Raw genomic sequence first — 16,864 nt, forward strand, 5'->3', positions numbered from 1 at the left:
GCTGAGCTGATTTCCGGAACTCTTGTGGCCCCTACCGGCCAGTGAAAAGGAGTGAGGAGACAGCCGTCAATTACGGTATAAAACAGTCAATAAACGTGTTTTTCAACAATTGTAAATCACTGCAACCACCGGAGGTCCTTGAGTATTCAGTCACGAATGTACACAGAAAATATTAGGCTGACTGGTCCAGTAGTTTGTGAGATTAGCTGCAGACGGCCAGATACACACACTCACACACACAGACCAGCCAACGATGGTCCCCACCGGGCGTACACCTCGTGGAGATAATGCTAATGGTATTAAGTACTTTCGTAGTTGGGATGTTTGTCATTGTGCTCACATGGAAACGAGCCGGCGTTTATTAGCATGCAAAATAGAAATGCCAATATTTTGCTAACACTTGTTAAAAAACATAAGACTGTTGCATTAGACTGTGTGCAGACAAATGTGAGTGAACTAATATGTGTGTGTGTGTGTGTGTGTGTGTGTAGGCAAGGCAAAGTACTGCCAGGCAGAGGCACTTGTAGACAGAAAGTTTTGCTTGCAGACAGCTACATTTGTTTGCTGAGTGGGTGACATTGTGATGTAAAATGGAAATAATTTTCCGGACTAATGCTTAATGTGTTTGAAAGTTTTTGATTCTATAAAGGAAACATTCAAGGTTTCAGTCATCATAAAAGAAAAAATATGCTCACATCTCTCCTACAACTTCAGATTTGCCCATTTACACTTTCTCATTTTTAAGGTGGCCTGTTTGATGTATTTTATTTTTCTCATGAATAATTTCAGCCTGATGAAAGTGGGTAAGAGTGGGAAATGTGTTGGCATGGTGATAAGAAATTCATTACAAAAATCTCCCAAACATTTAAGTTGATTTTGAAGAATAGAGAACATTAGGATGTGAGAATAATGGAACTCTTCAGACGGTTTGTCTTCTTGTGAGTGAGTGGGTGTGTGTGTTTGTTTGTTTGTTCATTGAACCCTGGTTAAAGGATGTTTTCCTGGATTTGCTGTACTGTGTGCTTTGGTATGATGACCTTCATGTATTCTCTTGGTATCTCGAAAGGTATTCTGAGGTGATAGCTCTCCGTTGCTGGGAATATGAGGGGGAGCGGGGGTATGATAAAGTGCAGATGAGATGTTAGGTAAGGCTGTATGTGGGTGGTTGTCTCTTAGGTTGAGAATTTTTCCTGGAAGCTATGGAGGTCACTGTGGGAAACAGGCTGAATGTTTTTCTACCAACACAATTTTGGCAGTGAAATTCCTCTCTGAAGTATTTGTTGCATTCAAATGTGTACGATCCACCCCTCAATCTGCATTAGTATATTAACTATATGCATAGTTATTTGAACTATGTACATAATAAAGGGTTTGAGATATGCTCATTATCATAAGCAGAGTGAAAAGGCAGAGTGATAGATTCATCATTCATTCCTCTGGCGCCACCATGTGTTTTCGCATGTTTGCTTAGTCTTGTAAACAATCAGATTTCTTTTTGCAACCAGTGGAGTCGCCCCCTGCTGGGCATTAGAAAGAATGCAGGTTCAAGGCACTTTGATAATCCCCTGGTTGTGAAAGTGTGCACAGTTTTTCGATGATTAAAGTGCACAACGTAGTGAGTAAAATGTCATAAGCACAAAAATGCTGTTGTAAAACTAAAACACTATTTGCATTGACTAAAGGTTCAGGTCGTTTCATAAAGGAAGCTTTTCGGGTCTAAGTACTTCACGGTTGCATCTTTCACAAGAGCTCCACTTGTGATTCTGCTGCACCACACAGAAGATTATTTGCTTGAAAAACTCCAATTTGTAGTGTTTTCCAGCCACGGGATATAACAAGAAATGATCCAGTGAAGAGCTTTTTGAGGGGCATTAGAGGTTTTGACTTAAAACTGCATTTGGCAACTTAGCACAGGGACCCTGGCTCCAAATGGCAGCGGGGGGTAATTGCTTGAAGGATGAACTTCAATGCCCAGAAGTTATGTAATGTGATGTCAGTAAACTGCAGTCTTTGCTCACTCAAAGGACATGGAAGAAAAGAAGAAAGACAAAACATCTGACATTGATGACATTATATAAGTAGGAGGGGACACTGCCCTACAGTGGAGCCACAGTTAAAGTAAAACCAGGTTTTTACGTGAAAATCTTTTCTTGTGTAGCGTTAAAGTCGACTTATGCAGATCTACTTAGAATGTGACATTCGTAAAATAATGTTTTGGAGTACTTATGTTGGCAAAATGCACAACAGGTAATCTCTATTGACAGATTCTGCATATGTGTGCGACAGGACAAGAGTTTGGTATCGGCAGTATTCTGGTTTCCGCTAGGGGTGGGAATCTCTAGGCACCTCATGATTCGATTCGATTCCGATTCTGAGGGCAACGATTTCGATTATAAAATGATTCTCCATTCTAAAACGAGCCAAGAAGAAAATTTACACTAGATATTGAAAAACATTATTGTAGTAAAGCTGGGAATACATGTCCAGTGCATACAAACTGTATTACTCCATCCTCCTCATCCACAAATCTCAACGGGACTCTCCTGTCCCTCGTCGACCTCCTCGACATTTCTTTTTCAGTATAAAACTATAACTGACTATAACTATCTATGGACTATAAAAACACGAACTAATGCAAAAAGACGAATGATGGCAAAACTATGAACTATGGTGAAAACACGACGAAAACACGGCAAAAAAACACTCAAAAACACGGAATAAAAAAATCAAAAGCTCTCAAAAAACCACAAATACTATTACTTAAACCACTAAATATTATTTACAAAGATAACACCACCCAAACTCCACTAAAACTCACCAAAACTCTGTTAAATCCTCCGACTCTCTCCTCGTCAGCTGTCACTCTCCTCCTGCTGTGCTCACTTCCCTCCCCTCCTTCACAGGTAATGACGTCACGACAGAATCTCGATGCATCTAAAAATCGATTTTTTTCCCCCCACCGCTAGTTTCCGCTGTTAGTCTGTTTATAGTCCAGGTCGTATTCACCAATCACATTTGACTGGTAGATAAACAGTCAGTGCAGAACGGCAGAACCACTGGCTATTGTCTGATGACAGATTACATCTATATTGAGCTGTTATGCCTCCGTACCAGCTGTGGCCGGGTTGTCCGTCTGTCTCACAAACATGATATCTCAATAATGCCTTGGAGGAATTTTTTTCAAAGATACAAACGTATCTTGGACTTTACAATGAACTGATTAGAATTTGGTGGTCATAGGACAAAGGCCACTGTGACCTTGAATACGTCTTGTGAATGTGATATGTCACAACACCGTGTTGGAATTTTTTCAAAGTTGGAACAACTGTCCAGTTGGAGTCCACACTGACCTGCTAATAATTTGGTACTCATAAGTCAAAGGTCTCTGTGACCTCATCCATCTCAATGTCATGAACCCGATATCTCAAGAATGCCAAGATGAAATTTTCTCAAATTTGGCACAAAGGTTGAAGGTCAAAAGTTACTTGGAGCTCCTTCATTTCATTCTTTTGAACGTGATATCTCAGCAACAGTGTGAGGGAATTCCCCTAAATTTGGCACAAACGTCGACTTGGACTAAACAATGAACTGCTTAGAATTTGGTGGTCAAAGATCAAGGTCACTGTGACCTTACAAACAAGGTTTTGGCCAAATCGCAGAGATTCATAATCTAATTATAACATAATTTCACACAAATGTCTAACAGGATAAAATGATTAAGAGATGACATTATATATCCAAAAGGTCAAAGGTCAGCGTGACTGTGACATCATCATGTTTTAACGTCATATCTCAAGAACAGAAGGGGAGACATTTGGTCAGATACTGAATTGGTGACTCTAATCTTGACACTGTGCTGATTGTATAGATCTTTTTTTTTTTATAAATGTCAATAAAAGTCATACAACCATGGGGTGGTAACTGTAGTTTAAATATGTATTGGCATTCATATGCAGATATCTGTTTATAAATTGATAGACATATAGATAGATCCTTTTCTTGTCACTGTGTGTTATACAGTGAAACTTTGTTGGAGCAATCCAGTTAGCAGCACATGAATGTGTACACAGGCACCACCACACACTCACATAAGCTAATCACATCATCCTCATGACCACACACACATTCATATCTATATTTATAAGATATATAATAAATATTAAGTAAAAACAATAAAACAGTAAAACAACAGTTATTGCAGTTATTGTTTATTGAGATTAGCCGAAACAACCAGTGCACAGAGAAAGATATCTTGGCCCGGATATCTGCTGGCTTCACTGGATCAGCCTGAAGTATTGACCCTTGTCCCCAGAGGCTTTATCGTCATCAGACAACAACACAGGCTGAAAACGGTAACTTAAGGCACAAACTTGTATTCTAATCAACGCTCAGAGGACTGCGGTCCCCCCACATCTGCCCACCCCAAAGCTCCCTTTTTAAACAGGGCCACAAAAACCAACTGAGTGAGGATCACCTAGCAAAATGAGGTCATCTCCACACATCCTTTGATCCCTCCATTCTTCATCTCAGAGGCAAGTGGCATATAAGAGGATCTATCTTTGTGAACGGTTTTGAGCCCCCAAAATTACAAACAAACTAAAGGCGGGGGATCGATAGAGTGTGTCTCACAGAATGATGAACTGGCACTTCAGAGGAGGAAAATCAATGTTGCGCTCCCTTTCTCTCCCTCTCCTCCTCTCTCTATCTTTCTCTTTTGGTCCTGAACTCTCTTCACAGCCCTCACACTGCAGTGTTTAAGTGTGTGTGTGTGTGTGTGTGTGTGTTCACATGTGTGTTGCTTGAAGCGGGGTCCCTCATTGTGATTTAATGGTCCTTTGTTTCTTATTCCTTTTTAGCCTGGAAGACCCCTGCCACTTTGATGTGTGAGCACACCCACCAATAATGGCCCATAGGATACGCAGTGGAAGTAAGTGCTTCTGGTCAGATTTACCGCTTTAGTGGTCCTCCTCCTCCTCCCTCCGCTGCCCCGGTAAACCTCAGCTCATCTGATGCGGACATATTGATCAGTGCAACATGGCAATCTTTAAATCATAACACAGCACTTAACAAAAAATGAAAACATCTATTTATTGCAACACATTCTTCGGACAGTTGACTGCATGGTGTTGCATTTTTATATCCCCAATATGTACAGTCGTGTTGGAGGCAAAGAGAACCTCTGAAAAACAAAAGAAAGTCCACTGTATATCTTAAACATAAAATAAATAAAGTTCCCCAAGGGGAAAATTGAATCCAGGAGCTCTGTCGGAAGTTAGAAATTAACTGTTGTACTGTGGTCATCCGTAAGCATCACAGTCCCAACAGAGGGAAGCGTTACTCAGCTTGGTGTTTCGTGATTTTACTTAAAAGATGTTTTGCAATAAGCAATTGAGGCTTTATGTTGGAAAAAGCACAAAAATGAATCTAAAGTTGTTTTTTGTTGCTCCAAAATCTGCTGCTTGTAATGATGGAATAGGTACAGTATTTGCTTTGAGATTACTTTTCCCCAGAGAGATGGAGTTATCCGATAACTGGAGCGTGATTATCTCAGTTGTTGGGGCTTTCAGTGAGCCGACGCTGGTTGTGGCTCGGCTCAGTGTACACTGTGTTCCTTTGTCTGAATGGGAAATTTACACCAGCTCCCAGCCAAATGTGGTAATTTCTTCTGGGATGGATAACTTTGTCTGCTCTACCAGCAGCAGTGGCAGGTAACCAAGCGTTGTTGGGTAGGCATCTGCAAAGCTGTCCAGACAAAATTTAGAATAAGTGATGGCTAGTGGCATGACTCAAGGGATGGCAGTGTCGGTTGGTCTGTCCAGCCTGCTTTCACCATAAAAACGACCACACAGGTTGACTGTGCCGGCAGCTTATTGTGGCTCATGGAGAGAATGCCAAGAGTGTGGCAAAGGTTGGCTATTTTGAAGAAACTAGAATATAAAACATGTTTTCAGTTATTTCACCTTTTTTTGTTAAGTACATAACTCCACGTGTTCATTCATAGTTTTGATGCCTTCAGTGAGAATCTACAATGTAAATAGTCATGAAAATAAAGAAAACGCATTGAATGAGAAGGTGTGTCCAAACTTTTGGCCTGTACTGTACATTACTAGTGTAGCATGCTACACACAGGCCTTCAAGCACTACTAGGCTACATTGTTATTCAAAGAAGTCATACTTGACACTGGTCTCCTGGGTGAAAGTCCTGTTGTTGTTGTTGTTTTTTTTATCCATCCATCACCCGTCTTTGATATTTTTACATCATTACACAGGCTTTGAGTCACAGAGTCACTTCACAACTGCCGACTCACAGTAAACTCAAGTATGGGTCACAATAAGCTGCCGGCACAGTCAACCTGTGTGGTCGTTTTTATGGTGAAAGCAGGCTGGACAGACCAACCGACACTGCCATCCCTTGAGTCATGCCACTAGCCATCACTTATTCTAAATTTTGTCTGGACAGCTTTGCAGATGCCTACCCAACAACGCTTGGTTACCTGCCACTGCTGCTGGTAGAGCAGACAAAGTTATCCATCCCAAACCATTTCAGGTGACTACCTCTTGAAGCTCATGGAGAGAATGCCAAGAGTGTGCAAAGCAGTAATCAGAGCAAAGGGTGGCTATTTTGAAGAAACTAGAATATAAAACATGTTTTCAGTTATTTCACCTTTTTTTGTTAAGTACATAACTCCACATGTGTTCATTCATAGTTTTGATGCCTTCAGTGAGAATCTACAATGTAAATAGTCATGAAAATAAAGAAAACGCATTGAATGAGAAGGTGTGTCCAAACTTTTGGCCTGTACTGTATGTGACAAAAGTTGTGTATAAAAACAGATTTAATGGGAGAAACTTTGACCCATGCTTACCAACATTTGAAGACGGGAAATTGGTGATACAGACGGTGAGGTGGAAGCCCGAATGTGGCGATTGGCGAATATGTTTTGGCAAACGGCATTTTGGCTTTTGTCCATATGTATATTTTTAGTATGGATCCTACGCATTGTTTTATAAATGAGACCCCAAAACCGTAACTGTTTCATGATGTTGATGTTAAAAACTGCAACGTTAGAACGTCTTGTAAATCGTTTTGGAAGTCAGTGTATATCAACCTATTCTGTTGTTTAGGTATGAGAGAGCATTTATCTGTCAGTGCACCACTGGCAGCCCAATCAGCAGAAAAAATGTTGGCATTGTAAGTTTCTGCAAACCACAGATATGTTATGTGTGCATGTTATTATGTAGAGGATACGTTAAAACTTTCAACAACCCTGTGATTAATGTGTAGTTAGGTTTAAGCACAAAAACCACTTGGCTATGGCTTAAATTACCCAGTTTGGGTCACACAATACCTGCAAGAGAAGCAGCAATGTCTCGGTAAAAAAAACAGCTTCTTGTAGTACTATTCTCGCTGGAAAAGCAGCAACAGGTTGCTACAAAAAAACCCTCGTTTGGTGCCTAAAAATCCACGGGAAATCACAACTGCCGTTGTTGTTTATTGGTCTCTATCAGCGGTCTGCAGCTTGGCAGATGTCTCGTCTAGGTGTCACGCTATAAACCATCCCCTCCACCTCCTAATAGCAGCCCATACGTAACTTTAGAAACGCTGACATAATATGTATGAGACGTGCAAATATAACATATTAGTGATTTTCAGGAAATATCTTAACAGCAGTTAAATGGATTGCAGTGTAATTTGCTTCAGACATTCATGGTCCCAGAGAGGACTACGTGATCTCCTGACCTTTTCTCCAGCACCACCTTGAGGTTGACATTTCTGGGTTTAAGTGAAATATCTCAACAAATTTTGGATTATTATAAAACACACAGAGACATAGGCCTACAGCAATTCCAGAGGATGAATCACGGCCACTCTGATGACTCTGACTTTTTACCTAGTGCAGCCGGCTGGTCAACATTTTCACATATCCTGGGAAATCAATATCTCAGCATGTACTACATTCATTGGCACAAACATTTGTACATTTATGATTTAGAGAAATTCAATCCCTAGTAACTTTATTGATGGACTGACTTTACATCTACTGCCGTCAGGAGCAGGGGTTGTGTTAACCGAATATTCTCGGTCATTGACCGTTTTTTTTACAACAGTGAAAATCTGAAGGCCTTCGGTCATTTTGACCGATTGCAATTACCACCCCTGCCCACTTGGTGGTGGAGTGTGCGCTGAAGAGCTATGGACAGGAGGCTTTGGAGCACGTCTGTGACCACTACGGCTTACACACCGGTGCAGCTGAACCACTGGTGCAGAAGGAGCGCATGCTGCGGGATTTCCTCCCGGTGAAGCGAGTGCTTGCAGGATCAGGAAACCCCTCATTCAGAGAGTCTTGCCGACTTCTGATAACTTCTCTGGGAGAAATGTTCCCCGACTTTAAAACTGTGGCTGAAATGGTGCTGGTAATTCTAGTTTCCAGTGTGGCAGCAGAGCACGGATTCAGCCTTCAGAACAACATCAAAACAGCCACGAGAAGTCGTCTGTTCGAGGCAAAAGTACAAAACTTAATGACAATCGCCTCCGCAGCAACCTCCCTTGATGCGTTTGATTACGCACAAGCCGGCACAGAGTTCCAGTCCATGGGCAAGAGGAGGAAGGTGACTGAGAGTTCAGGCCGCAGGTGAACTATGTTCAAGTCAGCTGATTTCTTGCAATTTTTTGTTCAGATTTTATTTGTAATTGTTCAATTTTGTTAAATTGCTTTGTTAATATATTATGCACAGTCAGTGGTTTAAGTGGCTGCTGTTTTCACACTGCAGAGAAAAAATGATTCATCTGCTTCATGTAACGTTGTTGACATAAGAAGCCTAATGGCACGGGTGTGTGGATGTCTGTTCATCTTTTCGTTCATGTCCTTATTAATGCACACTTTATAACTTGCTTGTTGGATTTATTAAAAATGAACGAATGAAAACTAAATGTCTTTGAATATCTTTATCACTTAAAAACGAAAATTAAAATGACCAGTAAAAATAGATTATGACCAGATTTTTATGACCCTGTCAGTCAAAATGATCGGTGACGAAAAGTCTAGCACAACATCTGGTCAGGAGTGTGAATTTGTGGTTTTGAGTGAAATCTCTCAACAACCATTGGATGGATTGCTGTGAAATTTAGAGCAGACATTCATGTTCACCTCAGGATGAATTGTTATAAATTCATTGAGCTTAACTTTTCATCTGAAGCCATCATCACGTTAAAGTTATTATTTTCCCAGTACTTTGTTTTATGAAAAAAAACCTGCACAACTAATGTGTATTCAGTGCTAATAAGCAAATGCTAGCTTGTAATGCTAGCTTGCTAAACATTAGCATACTGTCATTGTGAGCGTGTTAGCGTGCTGATGTTAGTATGTACAGCTTCATAGAGCCACCATGGCTGGAGAGTCTTTCTGGCCTTTTTTTTTTTTAATTTTTTTTTTTTACCTTTGCACCAAAGAGAAAGTTCCATCACCTGCATCACATTTTCTCTGTGTGTGCACATATAGGGGGCATGTAATTTGCATGAGCGAGCATGTGTCTGTCGGCCTGTCCTGGGCGTTACCTGCCGGTGTGATGTGGATGAGCTTTCAGGCAGCCCCTGTTGGTGCTGGAAGGCAGCACTGTCAGCTGTGGAGAGCTCTTCCTGTCAGCCCTGCCTCGTGAAATTTAGGGCTGCGAGATGAAGCCTGAGACAGGTATCCATGTGGGGTGAAGGGGGTGGGGGAGCCAGGGGAGGGGGGCAATCTATCCATCTACCTATCTATCTATCTTTCTAGCTATCTGTCCATCCACCTATCTATCTACCTACCTATCTATCTACAGAATCTATTTGTCTCTGTTTCTTTGTCTTTGTCTGTCTCCGGGGGTGCAGTTTGGGCTGGGAAGCTGCTTTGTGTCAGTAGTGAAATATTCATGGTACGTGCAGGGAGTTTGACGAGCTGCTCTGACACCTCCATACTCTCCACCCTCATTTTCATTTCCTCTCTGGCTCCAGCAGCACGATACCTCGCAGTTCTCCCGATCTGCCGTTGAGCGCCGTACTGTATGCTCAGTACAGTCATGATAAAAAGGAACCCACGGCACACTGCTTTTTACATTTTCATACCTAAGAGAATGGGATGTCAGGAAAAGAAAAAAAAAAAGCTGCATATCGGCGGGAACATGTTGGCTGAAAAGCTTTCATTTGAGCATTTATTACCATTCTGTTAAAGGCTTTCATGCTAAAAACGGCACCTTGCTGTACGCTCTTTAAGATCCTTTTCGTCCTGTTATAATGGGAAAGCTCTCATTCTAAATATGAAATTAATGACATCTTGGGTGCTGAATGTGGCTTCCTACGTCCCTCAGAGAACTCAGTTGGCCTTAATGTACCCAGCTGGATTTCATGTTTAAGAGAAGATTGTTGTGATAATAGCATCAACAAGAGAAGGATTGTTCCAGAGAGAAAAAACAGGAATGTGACATCACACTAAGAACGTGTTGTTCCTTGTGTATTGTAATCTGCTGTATCACACCTGGTATCTCTGCCTGTTCTTCTGTGGATTCGTCTTTGCTGATATAACTTGGCTGCATATAATGGTGGGTCTGAAAAGAATTCAGTGACACCAAAACATGACAGTTTTTGGAACATTGTAATCCATATCTTCACATGACATCCTGTCGTCTCAGTTTGGACGAGAATCCCTAGAAACCACAGGCCAGTGTTTCAAGATACAAAAACTTGTGTCTTAAAAGAACTCTTGCAAGAAGTTCAGAGAATTTTTTTTTGTGTGTGGTTATTCTCATGGCATGTCATGCTTTTTCACTTCATGTACATCAATATCAGTCCATCCTTAGGAATTATGTCTTCATTGGTCGATCTGTGTGGATAGGTATGTAGCGCCTCCTTCACAGACATGCAATGACCATTGGTGGTTTGATCAACTGTAACTATGATCTTTCCCTATTTTTTTCCTTAAAGGAACAATGAACCCCTAAATAACATATTTTTCCAGTGGCAATGTCTCCAGAAGTCATAGCCCAAATACTCAAGATAATCCACAGACCTTGTCGTGAGCAGTTTCATGCAGGAACTATTTTCTTTTACCGAAAACAATTCCTCTGATGCCTTTCAGTCTGGATTTCGAGCACATCACAGCACTGAGACTGCACTTGTAAAAGTTTTAAATGACATTTATCTGAGCAGTGATGCATCAAAGATTTCGGTTCTGGTATTACTGGACCTCAGTGCTGCATTCGACACAGTTGACCATAAGATACTGCTCAACAGACTAGAAAAGTTTGTGGGACTTTCTGGCACTGTGCTAAATTGGTTTAAATCTTATTTACAAGACAGGGATTTCTTTGTGTCACTTAGCAATTATGAATCTGTGCAAACAAAAATTACATGTGGAGTTCCTCAAGGGTCCATTCTTGGGCCTCTTCTGTTCAACATCTATTTGCTCCCTCTTGCTCAGATTATGGAATATCATAACATCTCCTACCATACTTGTGCAGATGACACACAACTTTATATAACAGTGTCACCAGATGACTACAGTCCCATCTGCTAAATAAGTGCATTGACAAAATCAATACATGGATGTGCCAGAATGTTCTACAACTAAACACAGACAAAACTGAGATAGTTGTTTTTGGCCCCAAAGAACAAAGATCAATAGTCAGTGCTCACCTTGACGCCATGACACTAAAACCTACAAATCAAGCCAGAAATCTTGGTGTAGTTCTGGACTCAGACCTAAATTTCAATAGTCACATTAAGACAATTACTAAATCAGCCTACTACCACCTTAAAAACATAGCAAGAATAAAAGAATTTCTGTCTAAACAAGATACAGAAAAACTTGTTCGTGCTTTAATTTTCAGCAGGCTGGACTATTGTAACGGTGTCTTCACAGGCCTGAGTAAAAAATCAATCATACAACTGCAGCTCGTCCAGAACGCTGCTGCCAGAGTCCTCACCAACACCAAGAGAGTGGAGCACATTACACCAGTGATTAAGTCACTGCACTGGCTTCCTGTGTGTCAAAGGATAGACTTTAAAATCTTGTCACTTGTCTATAAAGCACTAAATGGTCTCGGGCCTAAATACATCTCTGATATACTTGTACGTTATGAAGCATCCAGACCCCTCAGATCATCTGGAACAGGTTTATTCAGTGTTCCCAGGGTCAAAACCAAACAAGGTGAAGCAGCCTTTAGTTTCTATGCTCCCCGCCTGTGGAACAAACTTCCAGGATATCTGAGGTTGGCTGAAACTGTCAACTCATTTAAATCGGGGCTTAAAACATTACTATTTACTGCAGCTTACCAGTGAACTAGATATGTAACTTATTGTTAGGATAATCTGTAGCTATTGTTTTTATATTTGTCTGCTGTTGCTTTTGCTTTATGTTTGCTTTTTAAATGCATTTTCTGCACTGATTTTAACTATTTATACTATTGCTTTTAGCTTTTGTTTTTAATGATCTATTGTTCCTTTAATGCTTTATTTTAATGTATTTCTCTTGTAAAGCACATTGAATTGCCTTGTGTATGAATGGTGCTATATAAATAAAATTGCCTTGCCTTGCCTTGCCTTTCCTTATTGAAGTACATCTGCTAACCGTATCACCGCACGGAAGGAAGTGTGCATCTACTCACAGATGAGAGGTTTGTGCTTGTGACAGCTGGAGATGTAAACACTGAGCGTCCTCTTCAGCTGAGCTGTAACATTAGCTAATTCAGTTGTGCCACCAGTACATGCAAGCTTCCTTCTGTGATACCCTTGGTGGCCGAAACACACTGGCCATCAACTGGGTGAAAGAATATGCTCCTATTACTTTCAATGTACAACCCCTCAGCGGCAGCAGCAACACGTGCATCCGTGCTCCTGGATGCGCCACCACACGTCACACCACTGTCCTATTTCCAGCCTCGTCGCCCCCGGAATTAAATGCATTTTTCCCAACTCACTCTTTGCTTGTACAGACCAGCTCCTGTAGCAGCTCGACTCCTCTCCTCACCATGGATGTATAAAGACAACTCTGTAGTTATTGCTGTGTCTCGTGTGCGACAAAGAGTGGACGAGGAGAGACACGTTGTTGAGGTGGGGAAATATCCTGAGCTAAACAACCCACAATCCTGTCATTATAAAGACAACAGCCAAAAAGATAAGCCGAACAGAGATCAGCTCTTCAGGTGAGAAATCAACTTTAATAAGTGGCTGTTTGCACATTGTTTTAAGCTAATGCAGAGGTGGAGGAAGGACAGATGTTTCAGTAAAGTAGAAATAACTTTGCATGGTCGCCTGTTGACGAGATGCAATGCAACGTGTCCAGTGTGTGTTGAGGGCGGCCTTAAGCTTTCAGCCTAAGGGTTGGGTACTGTTCTCTAGTGCCATCTATTGGCTGTATCTGTGTCAAGAGAAAGGACTCATGGAAGTATGAGGGCAGTGACTTTCACAATGTTTCTCTATTTTCGTACCTAAAGGAAGAATAAATTAACCTTAAGAGGAAAACTATGTATTTTGTATTTCAGGGTGCTGAACTGTCCCTTTAAGTATTTCAGTTGCCTGACTGTTTAAAATTCAGTCAGCATTTTGGACAATGGGACAGTTTCACTTGAGCTCCATCCTTATCATGCAGTTCAGTTCTAAAAATATGGAATGAAGGTGTTCATACAGTTAGCACACGTCAGCAGCTTGGTGGTAGAACATCACATGTCAGAAGCAGAAAAGCTGCTGTATTGACAGCAGGCCTGTTTACATCCGAGGCTCCGGCAGTCAGACAGCATTGATCAGCTCCTTGCTCTCTGCATAATTCTCAGCATCATCCTGCAGCTGAATGATTAGCCTCGGGGGAAAAAGTAAACAGGAGCGGGTAAAAGTTGCAAATCATCTTTTCATTATATTTTTCTGCAGCCTCCCTCGTAAGTCCTCATCACAGAGCCGAGGCCTCTATCTCCAAACTCTGCAGAAATATCAATATGGATTTAGGAGTCTCCCTGAAGCAAGGTCCTCAGCTAATTAAATCTGTAATCACTTTGTACTGTAAAAACACAAGCAGGGGAGGAGGGGACGGGGGAGTATGTGGCGGTTTAAATGAGGGCCAGTGGAGTTTTATTTAACAAAGACAGCTAATTGGGTCAGAGCTCTTTATCCTCATAAAGCACAGAGGTTTCCTGCTATCCAGTCGGACCGCTTACGGCTCTTTGCTCTCAAACAGAGTTTGACTCTTCCGGAGAGAGTGAGACGGGGGAAAAAGAGGTTACGGTGAAGACAGAGCAGAGCCGCTGTTGTCAAGGCTACGGCAAACAGGTATTTTATATTGTCTTTGGGGTTTGAAGTCACTTGTACAACGAAGGAGGTAATGGGATTCAGAAGGGCTCCGTGTCGAGAGTGAATTCTAATAGAGGAAGAAGCTACAGAGACGTACGAGTCCATGAACTCCTTCCATCTTTCATCTCAAGAGGAGGGTTCATGCAAGCAAGGTGTTGCGCGCCTCGCTGGTGCCAAGCATCCTACAGCTGTCGTGTCTCATCACAGAACCTCTCTCCGCCTCCTCTCTATATATTGTATCAAGATTCTGTGTCGTGGGACGAGCAGAAGGTAATGTGTCTTGACTATATTCTCTGATACTCAGAGTTGTGCTCTTTTGGATAGTTGTAGTGTGATCTGACAGGTCATGGTGGACTTGCGAAATTATAGCAAACTGTCAGAGTCCATTAATAAACAATAAAAATAGTTCAGCTCTGTATTTGAAACAGAGAGCGGTGAATCGTGAAATTCTTTTTAATATAATTTAATCCTATTGTCATTGGTTTTTGTTATTCACATAATTTGACTTACCTAATAGTCTATTTCTTGAAAAAATGATACTAAATGAATCCAGTATCAGTAGAACTCTGTAGCTCACATTCCGTGTTTCAGCATTTCACTAATCAAAGGTGACAATTCTTTGTGTTGCACTGAATATTTGGGGTGTAACAGTTCACAAAATTCATGGTTCAGTTTGATACTTTACAGGTGTGTAATGGTTCGGTGTGTTTTTGATACAACAAAATGCAGAAATGCCAGAACAAATAACATGTATTGTTACATGACTATTAAATATATACACACACACATTATATAAGAATATATATGGAGGGGTGTTTTCTCTCTCAACTTATGTGGCTCTATGTAGCAGTAGTGATCATGACACCAGCAAAGGAGGAAGTCAAGTGATGTAGTATAAAAAAGCAGCAAATGTCAACGTGGACAGATGGGTCAAACAAACACAAGACTTTCACCCAGAAGAGCGCTGTGAGACCAAAAGTCAGCATTGAGGTATTTTAATTTAGTGCATGAGCTGACTTGAGTCGCCACTTCAAGTCCCCGTATGGACCAAGTATGAAGTGTCAACTGGTAGCTCGAGAGGTGCCAGCTCACCGCCTGGGCACTGCTGTGGTGCCCTTGTGCAAGACACTGAACCCACAACTGCTTGGGGCACCTGTCCAAGGCAGCCCCCTCGGTCTGACATCTCTCCACTTAGTGCATGTACAGGTCCTGTTTGTGCACGTGTGTGTATTTCTGTCCTGTGTGTAAATGGCAACAGTGACAAAATTGAATTTCCCCTCGGGGATTAATAAAGTATATCTTCTGACTTATGTTATGTAACTAACGTAACAAACAAAGTTATTTTAAAGCAAATTATGAACCTTTCCTAAACTTAACCAGGTTTTTGCCAAAGTCTACCATTTTGAAAAGACACTGTGTGCACATTCAGAGGAAACTGACACGTACAAAACTGACATTTGAGGGGAACATAGTGTTTTAGTTTGAAGCGTGGAGCCACTGACCAAGCTGCCTTATTTAATGAATTGGGAGTGAAAACGCATTGATGTACGTATGCTACATATTTCTGTATATTGTATAATAGATGGCATGGTTATGTATTTTTAGAATCAATACATATCAGGTTTATGGTCTAATTCAAGTTAAAGCTTTACAAACTGGTATTGTCACGGCCAATATTTGTTAATTCTGTTCACCAGAGTTTACTTTGTATCCTGTGATTAATATTTGTGCTTTTCATCATACATGTACAACTGTGAGCATTATCTGTCTCAAATTATTCCATGCATAATTATCAAACTCATCTGTTTGGCAGACTGAGGTGTGAGAAGTTCTAAATTTGTTTAGGTGCAGATCTGTTTGTGTAAAAGCTCAACAACAGTTTCTTATTGCAGCAAACTACTTCATGGAAATAAATTAGTGTAAGGTTCCTTCCACTCTGACAGTTTTTGGGGCTTGCACAGATTTTTAATTCAGATGTTGCGTAATCGACTTATTTCTGTGTTGAAGCAGCCGCAGCGTGTCAACTGTACTCTTTAGTATTCTCTGCTACACATTAACAGCACTTACTGAATTAAAATGAAACAGACACAGTGAGACTCAGAGCAGCACGTCGTGCTATGAGAAAAAAATTACAACAATATATAAGTCATTAAGATGTTTAACTTGTCCCGGGCTGAGCACATTACATCAACAAACACCCTCCATTTGGAGTAAATAGTGGCAGAGCGGACAAACACTTCATTAAAACTTCACAGAGAAGACAAATGAAGAAAAAAAGGAGAACCTCGCTAGGGTTGCCTCATTACTCCCTCTCTTTTCCCTTTGAATTTGAAAGCCAAAGGAGTCGCTGTGCATCTACGGTTTCTCTGTGAGCTGCTGCTTTGAGGTGGTGACCTCGCACTGCCTCCATCCTCTGTGTTACTCACATTTGTGTCTGTCCCCGGGGCTCTTCGTCTAAAGAGCTCGGACTGAAGAGGCAGGCGGGCCAAGCACAGTATGGCGAGGTTAGCCCGGCCCTGGAGAAATCTTCACAGCGACCTGATTTCTCTTAGT

General features: G+C 41.2%; 1 protein-coding gene across 7 annotated transcripts in view; it reads left to right on the top strand.

Moving 5' to 3' along the window:
- Positions 1–16,864, top strand: part of mgat4c (mgat4 family member C) — a 188,089-nt gene that overhangs the window by 80,985 nt on the left and 90,240 nt on the right. For 6 of the 7 annotated variants that reach the window (XM_033635964.2, XM_078167630.1, XM_078167632.1 and 3 more), the window contains one exon: positions 4,857–4,927. Coding sequence is in view for 3 of the 7 variants with exons in the window: in XM_078167630.1 (XP_078023756.1) it covers positions 4,903–4,927 (25 nt within the window). In the remaining 4 variants the exon portion in view is untranslated. Of the gene's footprint in view, positions 1–4,856; positions 4,928–14,525; positions 14,582–16,864 lie in introns of those variants that run through there. The other variant, XM_078167634.1, reaches the window with a different exon arrangement.

Source organism: Epinephelus lanceolatus, chromosome 5 (genome assembly GCF_041903045.1).
Source record: "Epinephelus lanceolatus isolate andai-2023 chromosome 5, ASM4190304v1, whole genome shotgun sequence".
Lineage (NCBI taxonomy): Eukaryota > Metazoa > Chordata > Actinopteri > Perciformes > Serranidae > Epinephelus > Epinephelus lanceolatus.